General features: G+C 46.6%; 1 protein-coding gene across 1 annotated transcript in view; it reads left to right on the top strand.

Annotated features, from left to right (window-relative positions):
* The window catches only part of LOC129702022 (short transient receptor potential channel 5-like), an 81,581-nt gene that overhangs the window by 15,400 nt on the left and 48,600 nt on the right, over positions 1-17,581 (top strand). Inside the window, exon 2 of the mRNA XM_055643518.1 lies at positions 5,606-6,005. Coding sequence (XP_055499493.1) covers positions 5,628-6,005 — 378 coding nt within the window. The 5' untranslated portion in view covers positions 5,606-5,627. The remainder of the gene's footprint in view (positions 1-5,605; positions 6,006-17,581) is intronic.

The raw sequence follows: 17,581 nt of genomic DNA, 5'->3' as shown, positions 1-17,581 counted from the left end.
ATCCCTTTCAGCTCAAGTGACAAAGGGCCCGTTTGTCACCTACAGAATTTCACACCAGTTGGCCAAAAAACAGGCGGCACGGTGGCGCAGCGGTAGGGTTTTGCCTAGCAGCGCCAGAGACCCAAGTTCGATCCTGACCTCGGGTGCTATCTAACTATGTGCAGTTTGTACGTTCTCCCTAGGTTTCCTCCAGGAGCTCTGGTTTCCTCCTACGTTCCAAAGACGTGTAGGTTTGTAGGTTAATTGGCTTCTATGAAACACCCCTAATATGTAAGATAGATAAGTGGGATGACACACGGGTGATCGATGGTTGACGTGGACTCTGTGGACTGAAGTAGCCACGCTGATACTCTAAACTAAAGTAAATTAAACTAAACTATTGATTGGGTTTCCATGGTATCAAATGGAGGTATTTCATGATAAAAATTAGATGACCATAAGACATAAAAGCTGAATTAGACCATTCAGCCCATCAAGTTGTTAGAATTTAGAAGATTGAGGGGGCATCTTATAGAAACTTACAAAATTTCATAAAGGGTTGGACAGGCTAGATGCAGGAAGATTGTTCCTGATGTTGGGGGAGTCCAGAACTAGGGGTCACAGTTTAAAGATAAGGGGGAAATATTTTAGGACCTAGATGAGAAAATCATTTTTTACACAGAGAGTGGTGAATCTGTGGAATTCTCTGCTACAGAAGGTAGTTGAGGCCAGTTCATTGACTATATTTAAGAGGGAGTTAGATGTGGCCCTTGTGGCTAAAGGGATCAGGGGGTATGGAGAGAAGGCAGGTATGGGATACTGAGTTGGATGATCAGCCATGATCATATTGAATGGCGGTGCAGGCTCGAATGGCCGAATGGCCTACTCCTGCACCTATGTTTCTATGTTTCTATTCAGCCCATCAAGTCTGTTCTGCCCTTCAATCATGACTGATCTATTTTTTGCCTCTCAACCCCATTCTCCTGCCTTCTCCATTGAAACCTTAAAGCCCTGTCCCACTGTACAAGTTCATTCCAAGAGTTCTCCCGAGTTTCCCCTGATTCGAACTAGGAGATTTACGGTAATGGCCGCTCGTCGGTACTCGGGGCTCTCGTAGACATTTTTCATCATGTCGAAAAATCTTCACGAGTCTATCCCGTGCTTACCTGCCGTTAAAGAGTCTTCCCGAGTACCTGCCGTTAGGGCTAAGAGACGTCCCCGAGCTCCGACGTACCCGCTACGTTCATTCTCCGTGCTTACCACGAGTTTGATTTTTTTTTAACTCGGGAGTGCTCTTGGAATTAACTCGTACAGTGGGACAGGGCTTTTACTAATCAAGGACTTATCAATCAGACCTTCAGCTTGAAGAAGGGCCCCAACCCGAAACGTCACCCATCCATTTTCTCCAGTGATGCTGCCTGACCTGCTGAGTTACTCCAGCACTTTGTGTCTATCTTTTGTATAAACGAGCATCTGCAGTTCCTTGCGTAGGAAAGCGACTGCAGATGCTGGTTTACACCGAAAATGGATTGGAGTAACTCAGTGGGACAAGCAGCATCATTGGAGAGAAGGAATGGGTGACATTTCGGGTCTGAAGAATGTTCTCAACACGAAACGTCACCCAGTATTTCTATCCAGAAACGCTGCCTGTCCCACTGAATTACTCCAGCATTTTGTATCCGTCTGCAGTTCTTTGTTTCCACATTAGTTCTGCTTCTCATTGCGCAAGAGTTCTTCCAGGACTTTCCATTTGTGCTTCAGCATACTGGTGTGACTTTTGAGATCAAAGGCAGCCTTAGCTTTCACAGAGTTGTTGATTTTTATTCTGTCAGTCATGAGGTTATATAAAAAGTGCTCTCGAATTTTCTTTTCACAGCTTTGTTCTTGTCCCAGCCTTTACTGGCAGCTTTCCGTCTGAGTAATTGTGAGGTGTTGGAAATCTCAGGATCAGGTGAAGTGAATGCAATTGTTTGGTTTAGTTTAGTGTAGATATACCGCGTGGAAACAGGCCCTTCGGCCCACCGAGTCCGAACTGACCAGCGATCCCCGCTCACTAACACTATCCTACACGCACACGCTAGGGGCAATGTTTTACATTTACACCAAGCCAATTAACCAACAAACCTGTACGTCTTTGGAGTGTGGGAGGGAACCGAAGATCTCGGAGAAAACCCACGCAGGTCACGGGGAGAACGTGCAAACTCCGTACAGACAGCACCCGTAGTCAGCATCGAACCTGGGTCTCTGGCGCTGTGAGGCAGCAACTCTACCGCTGCGCCACCGTGCCGCTGAATAATCTGTTGATGACAGATCATAAGGTGGATATGATGATGTAATCTTCATCTAACAGTTGGATTATATTGGAAGAATGTCTTGTGGAACTTCATCGATGTATTAAATCAAGTCAAGCCAAGTTTATTTGTCACATACACATACGAGATGTGCAGTGAAATGAAAAGTGGCGATGTTCACAAACTTTGGGCAAAAAAAACAAACAAACAAACAAACTACAAACAGAATGGAACAGACTCACATATTCTTGTACATATTAAATATTGTGGGCGGAAGGAAAAAAGGTAAAACACCCCCCAGCAATTTAAAGAAAAACAGTTGAATGGTTCAGTAGAGTTAGTCCCTGGTGAGATAGGAGTTTACAGTCCGAGTGGCCTCTGGGAAGAAACTCCTTCTCAACCTCTCCGTTCTCACAGCATGGCAACGGAGGCGTTTGCCTGACCGTAGCAGCTGGAACAGTCCGTTGCTGGGGTGGAAGGGGTCTCCCATGATCTTGTTGGCTCTGGAGTTGCACCTCCTGATGTATAGTTCCTGCAGGGGGGTGAGTGAAGTTCCCATAGTGCGTTCGGCCGAACGCACTACTCTCTGCAGAGCCTTCTTGTCCTGGGCAGAGCAGTTCCCAAACCAAATTGTAATATTTCCAGACAAGATGCTATATTTTATATAATTAATATGCTTAGATTGCCAGGGATAAAGGACTAGTGTGTTTTGCTTTGATCTGTCCTTTTCACACCTTACATGCTCTTTGTACTTTTCCATATCTTTAATTTCTTTAAATCCATTTGGGAAAATTGTGAAGGAACAAAGGATGACCAGGTGTGGGGGGGACTGGGGGGGGGACTGCCCTGTGGCGGGGGGGGGGGGGGGGGGGGGGGTTGGGGGAGGGGGGGTGGGGGAGAACAAAGGTGGACCTGACGCAGCTGTGCTTTGTAACTTTTTCAGTGCCCTTTACGTGGCCACTATTTGCATACCTTGCACTTGCATGCAAAGAGTTTCACACTGTGACTTGTCACATGTGACAATAAAGTATTCAATTCATTCATTCGATTCAGGAGAAACGTCTTTGCCAAAGAGTAGTGAAAATGTTCATCTTGCTGCCGCAGGGAGTAGTTAAAGTGAAGGTTACAGATGCAATTAGAAAGAGCTAGACGAGGACTTTAAGGAGAAAACCAAGCACAATAATACTAAGTATAAGAGTGTAAGATAGTAGAAAGATAAAGAAAGGAAACGCGATGCTGGCATTTATTTCGAGAGGGGGTTGTATACCAAAACAGAGATGTAATATTGCGGCTCTATAAGATATTGGTCAGGCCACATTTGGAATATAGTGAACAATTTTGGCCACCATATCTGAGGAAGGATGTGCTGGCTGTGGAAAGGGTCCAGAGGAGGTTTACGAGAATGATCCCAGGGATGATTGGGTTAGCGTATGATGATGAGCGTTTGTCGGCACTGGGCCTGTACGCGCTGGAGTTTAGAAGAATGAGGAGGGACCTCATTGAAACAGTTAGACAGGTGCATGGATAGGACAGGTTTAAAGGGATATGGACCAAACACAGGCAGGTGGGACTAGTGTCGATGGGACATGTTGGCTGGTGAGGGAAAGTTACTCTGTGACTCTTGGCAAAAGACTCTGTGCGAATATCTGATCTATTCCTCTCATGGTTTTGTACATCTTTATAAGATCATCCCTCATCCTCTTGCGCTCCAAGGAATAAAATCCCTGTCAATGCCAATCCATTGGGAAGAGACATGTGTTGAATTGAATAGAATTGAATTGAATACATTTTATTAGCCAAGTGTGTGTACAATACATACAAGGAATTTGCCTTGGTGCTTTGCTTGCAAGTAACAAGACGATATACACTAGGTAACAACAAAATATACAGGAGAACAACATGATATACAGTAGACAATTAAAAATAAAAAATAAAAATATTTTAAAAATTAAATAGAAACATAGAAGCATAGAAAATAGGTGCAGGAGTAGGCCATTCGGCCCTTTCAGCCAGCACCGCCATTCAATGTGATCATGGCTGATCATCCAACTCAGTATCCTGTACCTGCCTTCACTCCATACCCCCTGATCCCTTTAGCCACAAGGGCCACATCTAACTCTTAAATATAGCCAATGAACTGGCCTCAACTACCTTCTGTGGCAGAGAGTTCCAGAGATTCACCACTCTCTGTGTGAAAAATAAAACATTATAATAGATTCTAGGTACACCCCTGTGTCTGGAGCTTTGAGCCATAGTTTCCCTTTCCTCTTTGCCGTCGAGACGACAGAATTACTGTTGCATTCTTTCATCTGTCAAGATGTCTGGCTGCTTTGTTTTGTCTGTGCTCGGTTACAACTCTGCAAAATCAATAATTAAAACCTCCCTTTGCTTGAAGAAACAACATTTCAGTTACAGCTGATTTAAGGTGATACAGAAATTTACAAATCTCCGAGCTTGATGTGTAACTGGTCACTAAAATGTCAGAGCTCCTGCCAGATGCGCTTGAGTTAACGTTGACCCGGCAAGATTAATTCAAACATGCACCATTCAGTGGACATCTATCTCATTGAAACATAGCAACATAGAAAATAGGTGCAGGAGTAGGCCATTCGGCCCTTCGAGCCTGCACTGCCATTCGATATGATCATGGCTGATCATCCAACTCAGTATCCCATCCCTGCCTCCTCTCCATACCACATGATCCCTTTAGCCACAAGGGCCACATCTAACTCCCTCTTAAATATAGCCAATGAACTGGCCTCAACTACCTTCTGTGGCAGAGAATTCCACAGATTCACCACTCTCTGTGTAAAAAATGATTTTCTCATCTCGGTCCTAAAATACTTCCCTATAATCCTTAAACTGTGACCCCTAGTTCTGGACTCCCCCAACATCAGGAACAATCTTCCTGCATCTAGCCTGTCCAACCCCTTAAGAATTTTGTAAGTTTCTATAAAATCCCCCCTCAATCTTCTCTCCTCTCCATGGACTTCATATACCTGGTCTAAGGAAGGGTCTCGATCCCAAATTTCACCCGTTCCTTCTCTCCAGATGCTGCTTTACACCGAGGATAGACATGAAATGTTGGAGTAACTCGGCAGGGCAGGCAGCATCTCTGGTGAGATGCAATTCCTTCTATCCAGATTCTGTCCCTCTGTGCTACTCCAGCATTTTGTGTATATCTCCTTTACAGTAAATCAGCAGGCTCTGCTCTTTCAACGAAAGTTGCTTTCAATTGCCACAAAGAGTGGATTTTGAATTAGTTGTGGTCGTAAAGCTAAACTTCTGCAATTCTCTCCCTCTCTCACTATCTCTGTGTCTCATTTTAAACACAGGATCCATGTGGAGCAATGAACAATGGCCCAGCTGTACTACAAAAAAGCCAACTATTCCCCGTACATAGACCGCATCCCGCTGCAGATTGTCCGTGCGGAGACTGAGCTGTCACTGGAGGAGAAGGCTTACCTCAACGCCGTGGAGAAGGGCGACTATGCCAGTGTGAAGCAGGGTCTGGAGGAAGCCGAGATCTACTTCAACATCAACATCAACTGCACCGACCCGCTGGGACGTAGCGCGCTGCTCATCGCCATTGAGAATGAAAACCTAGAGATCATGGAGCTGCTCCTAAGCTTCTGCGTGTATGTGGGAGATGCCCTGCTCTACGCAATACGGAAGGAGGTTGTTGGGGCGGTCGAACTCCTGCTGCATCATAGGAAGCCACGTGGAGAGAAACAGGTAATTCATTCACTTGATATTTGCCAAGACCCTACAATGGTCAACGGTCAATGGTCAATGGTCAATGGGCAATGGTCAATGGTCAATGGGCAATGGTCATTGGTCAATGGTCATTGCTCAATGGTCATTGGTCAATGGTCAATGGTTTATGGTCATTGGTCATTGGTCATTGGTCAATGGTCAATGGTTATGGTCATTGGTCAATGGTCAATGGGCAATGGTTATGGTCAATGGTCAATGGTCAATGGGCAATGGTCATTGGCCAATGGTCATTGGTCATTGATCATTGGTCAATGGTCAATGGTCAATGGTCATTGGTCAATGGTTATGGTCATTGGTCAATGGTCAATGATCATTGGTCAATGGTCATTGGTCATTGGTCAATGGGCAATGATCATTGGTCAATGGTTATGGTCATTGGTCAATGGTCAATGGTCATTGGTCAATGGCTATGGTCAATGGTCAATGAGCAATGGTCATTGGTCAATGGTTATGGTCATCGGGCAATGGTCAATGGTTATGGTCATTGGTCATTGGTCAATGGTCAATGGGCAATGGTCAATGGTTATGGTCATTGGTCATTGGTCAATGGTCAATGGGCAATGGGCAATGGTCAATGGTTATGGTCATTGGTCATTGGTCAATGGTCAATGGGCAATGGTCATTGGTCAATTGTCAATGGGCAATGGTCATTGGTCAATGGTTAATGGTCAATGGGCAATGGTCATTGGTCAATGGTCAATGGTCATGGTCAATGGGCAATGGTCAATGGTCATTGGGCAATGGTCAATGGTCATTGGGCAATGGTCAATGGTCATTGGGCAATGGTCAATGGTCATTGGGCAATGGTCAATGGTCATTGGTCAATGGTCAATGGTCATTGGTCAATGGGCAATGGTCAATGGTCAATGGGCAATGGTCAATGGGCAATGGTCATTGGTCAATGGTCAATGGGCAATGGTCAATGGTCATTGGGCAATGGTCAATGGTCATTGGGCAATGGTCAATGGTCATTGGTCAATGGTCAATGGTCATTGGTCAATGGTTATGGTCATTGGTCATTGGTCAATGGTCAATGGTCAATGGGCAATGGTCAATGGTCATTGGGCAATGGTCATTGGTCAATGTATAATAATCACTGGTCAATGCTCAATAGTCCAATGGTCCTTTATTATCATGTGTACTGTGCTACAGTGAAATTTGATTTACCATACAGTCATACCAAAAAAAACAACAAGATACAAAACTACGTAAAGATTAAACATAAGCAGCCACCACAGCAACATGTGAGAATCCCTAGGGCACACAGCATAAGCGGAGACCCACAGCTATCAGTTCAATGTCCGGGCCACACACACACACGCTCCTTCACCGTGATGTAACCAGTGTTGCACCGACCGCTGTCACTCTCTCCGCAGTCTCTGTCTGTCCAAACAGTCGTAAAGCCGCCCACACTCGCACGAGACTCCAGGACGCTTCCGTGGTGCGACGGCCCTGCAACACCGAGACCACCGGACTCACGGCAATCCCTCCGAATCCCCACCAGCGCAGGCAGCATCCATCTTGCTTTCGGTGACCTCACTGCGACGGAAGGCGAATAACCTTTACCCTCCTCCTTTTCTCCCGCGGTCGGGATGATCTAAACATCCGCAGTCGGCGATCGAAGCCCCCCGCTGTCGGCGATCGGAGTTCAGAGCCCCCCGCAACGGGGAGATCGATGGCTCCCGCAATTTGGGACGTTCGAAGCTACTGCAGCTGGAGCTCCCGAAGCAGATCCCTAACAAAGGGACCGCAAGCTCCACGATGTTAGGCCGCAGTACGGACGGAGATACGACATGGTCAATGGTCAATGGCCAATGGTTCAATGATTAATGATCAATGGTTAAAGGTTCATTGGCAACTATTAATGATCAATGGTCAGTAGTTAATGGTCAATGGTTTATTTATCATCATGTGTACCATAGAGTCATAGAGTGATACAGTGTGGAAACAGGCCCTTTGCCCCAACTTGCCAACATGTCCCAGCTACATTAAGCCCGCGTTGGGTCCATATCCTTCTAGACCAGTCCTATCCATGTACCTGTCTAACTGTTTCATAAATATCAGGATAGTCCCTGCCCCAACTACCTCCTCCAGCAGCTTGTCCATACACCCAGGTACAGTGAAATACATTTTTTGCATACAGATCCGCAAGGCTTATCGCCGAACATAAGCACAATCACCCCTGTAAGTACAGTAGGCACAGAGCAGCCCACTGAGTCCATATAGGAGCAGGGAGGTTCTACTGCAGTTGTACAGGGTCTTGGTGAGACCACACCTGGAGTATTGCGTACAGTTTTGGTCTCCTAATCTGAGGAAAGACATTCTTGCCTTAGAGGAAGTACAGAGAAGGTTCACCAGACTGATCCCTGGGATGTCAGGACTTTCATATTAAGAAAGACTGGATAGACTCGGTTTATACTCTCTAGAATTTAGAAGATTGAGGGGGGATCTTATAGAAACTTACAAAATTCTTAAGGGGTTGGACAGGCTAGATGCAGGAAGATTGTTCCCGATGTTGGGGAAGTCCAGAACAAGGGGTCACAGTTTAAGGATAAGGGGGAAATCTTTTAGGATCGAGATGAAGAAAAAACATTTTTCACACAGAGAGTGGTGAATCTGTGGAACTCTCTGCCACAGAAGGTAGTTGAGGCCACAGTTCATTGGCTATATTTAAGAGGAAGTTAGATGTGGCCCTTGTGGCTAAAGGGATCAAGGGGTATGGAGAGAAGGCAGGTACAGGATACTGGGTTGGATGATCAGCCATGATCATATTGAATGGCGGTGCAGGCTCGAAGGGCAGAATGGCCTACTCCTGCACCTATTTTCTATGTTTCTATGTTTCTATATACAAGAGGCCCTTGGCAAGTGCCTTAATGCCATTGGCATGCAAAGGGATCTTGGAGTCCACAGCCATAGCTCACTGAAGGTGGCAGAGCAAGTAGATAGGGTGGTTAGGAAGCCGTATGGTATGCTTGCCTTCATTAGTGGGGGCATTGAATATATGAGCCTGGAAGTCTTGTTGCAGCTCTATAGGACGTTGGTTAGGTCGCATTTGGAGTATGGCATGGTATTTCTGTTCCTGTGCTGTGCTGTTCTATGGGGGACCACAAATTGCTGGAGTAACTCAGCGGGTGAGGCAGCATCTCTGGAGAGAAGGAAGGGTCTCGACCCGAGACGTCGCCCATTCCTTCTCTGCCTCACCCGCTGAGTTACTCCAGCACTTTGTGTCCACCTTTGGCTTAAACCAGCATCTGCAGTTCTTTCAGACACGTATGTTCTATGTTCTAAAAGCAACAGTTACTGGCATATCTAGACTTCTTTTGGTCTGCGTATGTTTTGTTCTGCATAATGTTTTGTTATGCTTTATGTGGTGGGACTTAGATAAGGAAAGCTAAAAAAAACTGAGCCCACTTGGTACGAAAGCAGAACATGGAAAATATTGGAATGATGGAAATACCAAAGGATATTCAGTTGAGCGCAAGGGCTGAAAGAATGGAACAGGGGAACGCTTGTTCTTGTTTTAGCTTTAGTTTAGTTTAGAGATACAGCGCGGAAACTGGCTTTCGACCCACCGAGTCCGCACCGACCAGTGATCCCCGCACACTAACGCTGCCCTACACACACTAGGGACAATTTTATATTTACACCAAGCCAATTAACCTACAAACCTGTACGTCTTTGGAGTGTGGGAGGAAACCGAAGATCCCGGAGAAAACCCACATGGTCACGGGGAGAACGTACAAACTCCGAACAGACAGCGCCCGTGGTCAGGATCGAACCAGAATAGACAATAGGTGCAGGAGTAGGCCATTCGGCCCTACGAACCAGCACCGCCATTCACCGTGATCATGGCTGATCATCTAGAAATACATGGATGTACTTGGTGTGGGAACTGGAAGGGGGGTCTACTTCACCTATAAATGTTAAACGTCTGATGGGAAAGCAATTGGGAATGGTCTATTCTTGTGGTACATCACCAACATGTCCTGCTGATAATTTCAGATTTAATTGGGAATGAAATTGGACCCCAGCGGACCCGATATCCATAAATTGAAACAGCAAGCACCAAAGTTGGGGCTATATTTTTGAGCATCTCCGGAAACAGGATTTGGTTTGGTTAGATGAACGAATTATCCAATCGATCAATTAATTAATTAACAGACGAATGAATGAATGAATGATTTGAATGTATGATTGAATGAATGATGATTGAATGAATGAATGTATGAATGAATGAATGAATGAATGTATGAACGAATGAATGAATTAATGATTGAATGAACCAATGATTGAATGAATGAATGAATGAATGAATGAATGAATGAATGAATGAATGAATGAATGAATGCAAGGTATGCAAAGCGTCACTACTTAAAGGGCGCCGACAATGTAACAAAGTATCCCATGCTGGGTCTTCCTAAGTTCTTCCCCCCCCCACCCCGTGGTGGTTTCTCTTTTGTTCTCTCCGCCATCCCTCTAAAACCCCCCCCCCCCCCCCCCCCCCCCACACTGCAGCCCCACCCCCCAAGCACGCCGGATCCTCCTTATTTATTGCCCTGTGTCCACAGATACAGTAACATGTTATCCAGTGGTGCAGCTGGTCGAGCCTCTGCCTCACAGCGTCTGAGACCTAAGCACGATCCTGACCCCGGGTGCTGTCTGTGTGGAGTTTCCACGTTCCTCCTGTGGGTTTTCTCCAGGCGCTCTGGTTTCCACCCATATCCCAAAGATGTGCGGGCTTCTAGGCTAACTGGCCTCCGTAAAATAATGCTCCTCATGTGTCGGCAGTGGATGAGAAAATGGGATAATGTAGAACTAGTGAGACTGGAGATCAGCGTGGACTCAGTGAGTCGATGGGTCTGATTGCATGCTTTAAATTAAACTGGGACAGTGGTGCAGCGGTAGAGTTGCTGCCTCACAGTGCCAGAGACTCGGGTTCCATCCTGACCACGGGTGCTGTCTGTACGGAGTTTGCACGTTCACCCTGTGACCACGTAAGTTTTCACCGGGTGCTCCGGTTTCCTCCCGCAATCCAAAGACATGCAGGGTTGTAGTTTAATTGGCTTCGGTAAATTGTCAACTGTCCCTAGTGTGTAGGATAGTGCCATTGCTAGTTGGCATGGACTTGGCGGGCCGAAGGGCCTGTTTCCATGCTGCAACTACTAAAGCCTAAGCTAAATAAGATCCTCTTCACAAATCTCACGGACAGACGCCACACTCCAGGCGTCTCTTGCAATGTGAATGTCTTTGAGAAGTCCGATCTTGGTCCAAGGAGGCATGTAATTCATATATTCCTGGCAACATTGTTTAGTTTAGAGATACAGCGCGGAAACACGCTCTTTGGTCCGCGCCGACCAGCGATCCCCGCACACTAACACTAACACTAACACTAACACTAACACTAACACTAACACTAACACTAACACTATCCCACACACACTAGGGACAATTTTACATTTATACCAAACCAAATCACCTACAAAACTTGTACGTCTTTGGAGTGTGGTAGGAAACCGAAGATCTTTGAGAAAACCCACGAAGCTCACGTGGAGAACGTACAAACTCTGTACAATATACAATAGACAATAATGCAAGAGTAGGCCATTTGGCCCTTCGAGCCAGCATCGCCATTCAATGTGATCATGGCTGATCATCCACACTCAGTATCCCGTTCCTGCCTTCTCCCCATATCCCTTGACTCCGCTATTTTTAAGAGCCCTATCTAGCTCTCTCTTGAAAGCATCCAGAGAACCTGCCTCCACCGCCCTCTGAGGCAGAGAATTCCACACTCACCACTCTCTATGAGAAAAAGTGTTTCCTTGTCTCCGTTCTAAATGGCTTACTCCTTATTCATAAACTGTGTGGCCCCTGGTTCTGGACTCCCCCAACATCGGGAACATGTTTCCTGCCTCTGGTGTGTCCAAGCCCTTAACAATGCTTGTACAACCAGCACCCGTGGTCAGGATCGAACCGGGTCTCTGGTGCTGTGAGGCAGCAACTCTACCGCTGCGCCACCGTGCCGCCCTGGAGCGATGAGGTAGGTGTCAGCCTGGCCCGGTGGGATTCACCATAATTTGGACCTCAATAATTTAATTTAGTTGCCAGAGTCAACCTTATCTCAGGAAACAGCTTGGCCTTTAAAAGGAATCACATTTGGACTGCTTGCAGGAATCATCATTAGCAGCGGTTTTTTTTAGTCAGAGTGTGTTGAAGATTCCCGAGAGAACCAACCAATCCCCGTCTACAAATACTCTCCTCCGCCTAGCGGAGCTGGTCCTTACCCTTAATAACTTTTCGTTTGACTCCTCCCATTTCCTACAAATACAAGGAGTAGTTATGGGCACGCGCATGGGCCCCAGCTACGCCTGCCTCTTTATAGGGTACGTCGAACAATCCTTGTTCGAGACATACCAGGGCCCCATCACCGACCTCTAACCCACGTTTGATCGCCCGTTCATAGTCGCTCCATGTTATCCAACTTTCTCATCCACTCCCCACACACTGGACGTTAGACCTCAGAGATACAGCGCGGAAACAGGCCCTTCGGCCCGTCAAGTCCGTGCCAGCCATCGATCACCCATTCGCACTAGTTGTATGTTATCCCACTTTCCCATCCATTTCCCACACACGAGGTATAAGGCCTATCGGTTTATTGGCCGTCCGTCACATATGCCCAAAATTATTTTCCCAAATGTTGTGCTTTTTGTTTCATTTTATGGAAAACGGGAAGGTCGGGTTCCAATTTCAGTCAATTAAATTGGAACGATAGTGAATACACTAAAACTAATCACTTTTAGTTTAGTTTGGAGATACAAGCTAACATGCCCTATAGCCCTGGTTGGCAATTGTCCATTGTGAGTTTAAGATGCCAGAGAATTTTTTCACAAGATTTCTTTACTTTTGGTTAGTTGAGAGATGCAGCGCGGAAACAGGCCCTTCGGCCCACCGAGTTGGTGCCGACCAGCACACTAACACTATCCTGCACACACTGAGGACAATTTTCAATTGCACCAAAGCCTACGTCTTTGGAATATGTGAGGAAACCGGAGCTCCTGGAGAAACCCATGGAGGTCACGGGGAGAACGTATGAACTATGAACAGACAGCACCCGTGGTCGGGATCGAACCCGCGTCTCTAGTGCTGTGAGGCAGCAACTCTACCGCTGCTCCACCGTGCCATGAAAGTAATTCACATCAGGCCCTTTATTGTGCTGAGCAAATCAATTAGCAATATATTAATCACCCATCCCCCCCCCCCCCCCACCCTCCCTCCGTCCCCCTTCCCCACCCCCCTTCAAAAGTAATCTTGTAGATATAGCTATAGGATTTTAGCTGATTTATTAGCCTTGATAGGATTTGGCTGTGAAATACATCAACTTGATATTGGGATTGGTTTAATATTGCCGCATGTACCGACATGCGGTGAAAGGTTACGCTTGCATGCTATGCAGTCAAATCATATATACATACACACATAAGCCCTACATAAAGTTTGGGACAAAGACCCATCATTTATATATTTGCCTCTGTACTCGACAATTTGAGATTTGTAATAGAAAAAAAATCACATGTGGTTAAAGTGCACGTTGTCAGATTTTATTAAAGGGCATTTTTATACATTTTGGTTTCAGCATGTAGAAATTACAGCTGTGTGTATACATAGTCCCCCCAATTTCAGGGCACCATGGTGAAACCAAAATGTATAAAAATGGCCTTTATTAAAATCTGACTAAGTGCACTTGAACCACATGTGATTTTTTTCTATTACTATTTTTCTATTACTATTCTCAAATTATGGAGTACAGAGTCAAATAAATAAATGATGGGTCTTTGTCCCAAACATTACGTCGGGCACGGTACACACACACGTGTACAAGTAAAGAACAAACAAATGATAATAATGTTAAGGGGCTGTCCCACTTGGGGAACCTAATCCACGAGTTCAGATGAGCGTCTTCGACCTTCAAGCTCGAGGGCACTCGCCTGGAAAGTCTCAAGGTGGATCGACCATCCGCATTGAAACCGCGAGCTGGATCAACCGACCGCGCGCACGCACACACACGCACACGGTGGGGCACGCACACACGGGGGCGCGCTGTCACACACACACACACACACACACAGGTAACACACACACACACACACACACAGTCCACAGACACGCACAAACACGCGGGGGGGGGGGGGGGGGGAGAGAAGGGGGGAGGGGGGAGAAGGGGGGGAGAGAGAAGGGGGGAGAGAGAAGAAGGGGGGAGAGAAGAGAGAAGGGGGCAGAGAGAAAGGGAGGGGAAAGGGGGAGGGAGAGAGAAGGGGGAAGAGAGGGGGGGGGGAGAGAGAGAAGGGGAGAGAGGGGGGGGGAGAGAAGAAGGGGGAGAGAGAGAAGGGGGGGGGGGAGAGAGAAGAGAGAAGGGGGGGAGAGAAGAGAAGGGGGGGGGAGAAGAGAGAAGGGGGGGGAGGGGGGGGGAGGGGGGGGAAGGGGGGGGCAGAGGAGGGGAGAGGGGGGGGGGGGAGAGGGGGGGGGGGGAGAGAAGGGGAGAGAGAGGGGGGGGGGGGGGGTGGAGAGAAGCGGGGGGAGAAGGAATGGGGACACATTTAAGAAGTATATTAAAGTTTAACGGGCATTTTACCTACCGGTAGGTTTTTCCTGGTACTGAAAACTCAATTGAGCCATTAAAATGCCCGGTCAGCGAAGGAGATTGCCTAGGGCTGCCCTCGACTGCCTGTAACTAAATAGAGACCCCACTCCACTGCACTACGAGTCAAAAAGAACCGTGCCGACCAATTTTTACTCGTGGAAAATCTTTCAACATGTTGAAAATTTTTCTTCGACCTAGCGAACTTCCCTCGAGCATGAAGGAGAGTTCTAGCAACCTCATAGGACCTCCTAGGACATATTGTCACTTGCGGGCAGAGCAACAAGGGAAATTCCTTGTATGTGAATACTTGGCCAATAAACTTATTCATTCATTCAGGTCATGTCAGGACCGTTCAGTAGTTTGATGACAGCGGGGAAGAAGTGTTACGTAATTTCAAGCGTTTGTGTCATCTGACCGACGGAACAGGGGAGAAGAGGGAGTGACCGGGGTGAAAATGGTCCTGGATAATGTTGGCTGCTTTCCCGAGGCAGCGTGAAGTGTAGATGGGGACAATGGTGGGCGGGGGGGGGGAAGAAATAGTTTGTGTAACATACTGGGCTACACCCCCAATGTTGCAATCTCTTGCCAAACCAAATTAACAAAGGCAGTGGACAATAAATGTTCAGCTTAGTTTAGAGACACAGCATGGTACAGGCCCTTCAGCCCACAGAGTCCATGGTGACCATCGATGACCCGTTTGCAATAGGCAATAGACAATAGGCGCAGGAGTAGGCCATTCGGCCCTTCGAGCCAGCACCACCATTCAATGTGATCATGGCTGATCATCCCCAGTCAGTACCCCATTCCTGCCTTCTCCCCTGACTCCGCTATTTTTAAGAGCCCTATCTAGCTCTCTCTTGAAAGCATCCAGAGAACCTGCCTCCACCGCCCTCTGAGGCAGGGAATTCCACAGACTCCCCACTCTCTGTGAGAAAAAGTGTTTCCTCGTCTCCGTTCTAAATGGCTTACTCCTTATTCTTAATCCGTGGCCCCAGGTTCTGGACTCCCCCATCATAGGGAACACATTTCCTGCTTCTAGCATGTCCAAACCCTTAACAATCTAACACTAGTTCTATGTTATACCACTTTCTCATCCACTCCCTACACCCTAGGGGCAATTTACAGAAGCCAATTAACCTACAGACCTATGTGTTTTTGGAATGTGGGAGGATCATACAGCAACAAATAACATTCTTAAGGGATTGGACAGGCTAGATGCAGGAAAAATGTTCCCGATGTTGGAGGAGTCCAGAACCAGGGGTCACAGTTTAAGAATAAAGGGTAGGCCATTTAGGACTGAGATGAGGAAAAACCTTATCACCCAGAGGGTTGAGAATCTCTGTGGGAATTCTCTGCCACAGAAGGCAGTGATGGCCAATTTCACTGGATGTTTTCAAGAGAGAGTTAGATATAGCTCTTAGGGCTTACAGAATCAAGGGATATGGGGAGAAAGCAGGAATGGGGTACAGATTCTGGATGATCAGCCATGATCATATTTAATGGTGGTGATGGCTCGAAGGGATGCCAGATTTGGCAGCATTTTCAAAGTCTAGTTCACGCTTTAGGTCTAATGAAAGCCACCTAATCCGGGCAAACGCTCAGAATGCGTGAGTTAAGGTGATAATTTTCCTTCTTTGAATTTTTTTTATGTGTAAAATTAGACCATTTGGCCCCTCAAGTGTACTCCGCCATTCAATCATGGCTGATCTATCTTTGCCTCCTAACCCCATTCTCCTGCCTGCTCCCCATAACTTCCGACACCCGAACTAATCAAGAATCCATCAATCTCCGCGTTAAAAATATCCATTAACTTGGCCTCCACAGCCGTCTGCAGCAATGAGTTCCACAGATTCACCACCCTCTGACTAAAGAAATTCCTCCTCTTCTCCTTGACGATGTTAACAAAACAGTTGGGTTGTGACAAAAAGTCCTCTCTAATAACTTTCTCAGCAGCTAATCTTTCCAATTATTTTAATTGAATTCAAATTCCCAGCCTGCTGCTGTGCGATTTGCACAAATGCTCTCTGGACCTCGAATGGAGTAATTAGAATTTTTAAGAAATCAAATGCATCAAATTGGTTGAATATAAAATTAGCGGCTCGAATCCCACAATACTTGCTCTGTTCATTATAATCTCTGCTATTGTATGATTTGAATATTTCCGAAGAAGGATTATGACTCCCTGTTCAATGGATCAGCAATATAAATGCATTTATGCAGCTTTTTCGCATTGTTTTTCACACTGAAAGCTGTCAGGATGTCTTAGTAATTCTGCTGGGAAAGGAAGAACTGGTTGGCAACGTGTATACGACACATCCTACTAATTTAGTGTGAGGAAGCAGGACCTCATGGTGGCGCAGCGGTAGAGTCGCTGCCTCACAGCCCCAGAGACCCCGGTTCGATCCTGACTACGGGTGCTGTCTGTACGGAGTTTGTACGGGGGCTGTCTGTACGGAGTTTGCACGCGTGCTGTCTGTACGGAGTTTGCACGTGTGCTGTCTGTAAGGAGTTTGCACGCGTGCTGTCTGTAAGGAGTTTGCACGCGTGCTGTCTGTACGGAGTTTCCCCATGACTTGCGTGGGCTTTCTTCAGGCGCTACAGTATCCTCCCACATCCCGAAGACTTGCCGGTTTGCAGGTTAATTGTCCCTCTGCAAATTGGCCCTAGTGTGCGTAAGGAGTGAATGAGAAACTGGGATAACATCGATCTAGTATGAACAGACGATCGATGGTCGGCATAGACTCAGTGGGCTAAAGGGTCAAGCAGCATCTCTGGAGAAAATGGATGGGTGACGTTTCGGGTCCTGATCCGAAAACATCGCCCATCTTTTTTCTCCATGGATGTTGCCTGACCCGCTGAGTTACTCCAGTTTGTGTCTATCTTTGCTATAAACCAGCAT

Source organism: Leucoraja erinacea, chromosome 12, assembly GCF_028641065.1.
Source record: "Leucoraja erinacea ecotype New England chromosome 12, Leri_hhj_1, whole genome shotgun sequence".
Lineage (NCBI taxonomy): Eukaryota > Metazoa > Chordata > Chondrichthyes > Rajiformes > Rajidae > Leucoraja > Leucoraja erinaceus.
Note: the sequence above shows the minus strand (reverse complement) of the source record. Positions and strands in the feature narration are given on the sequence as shown.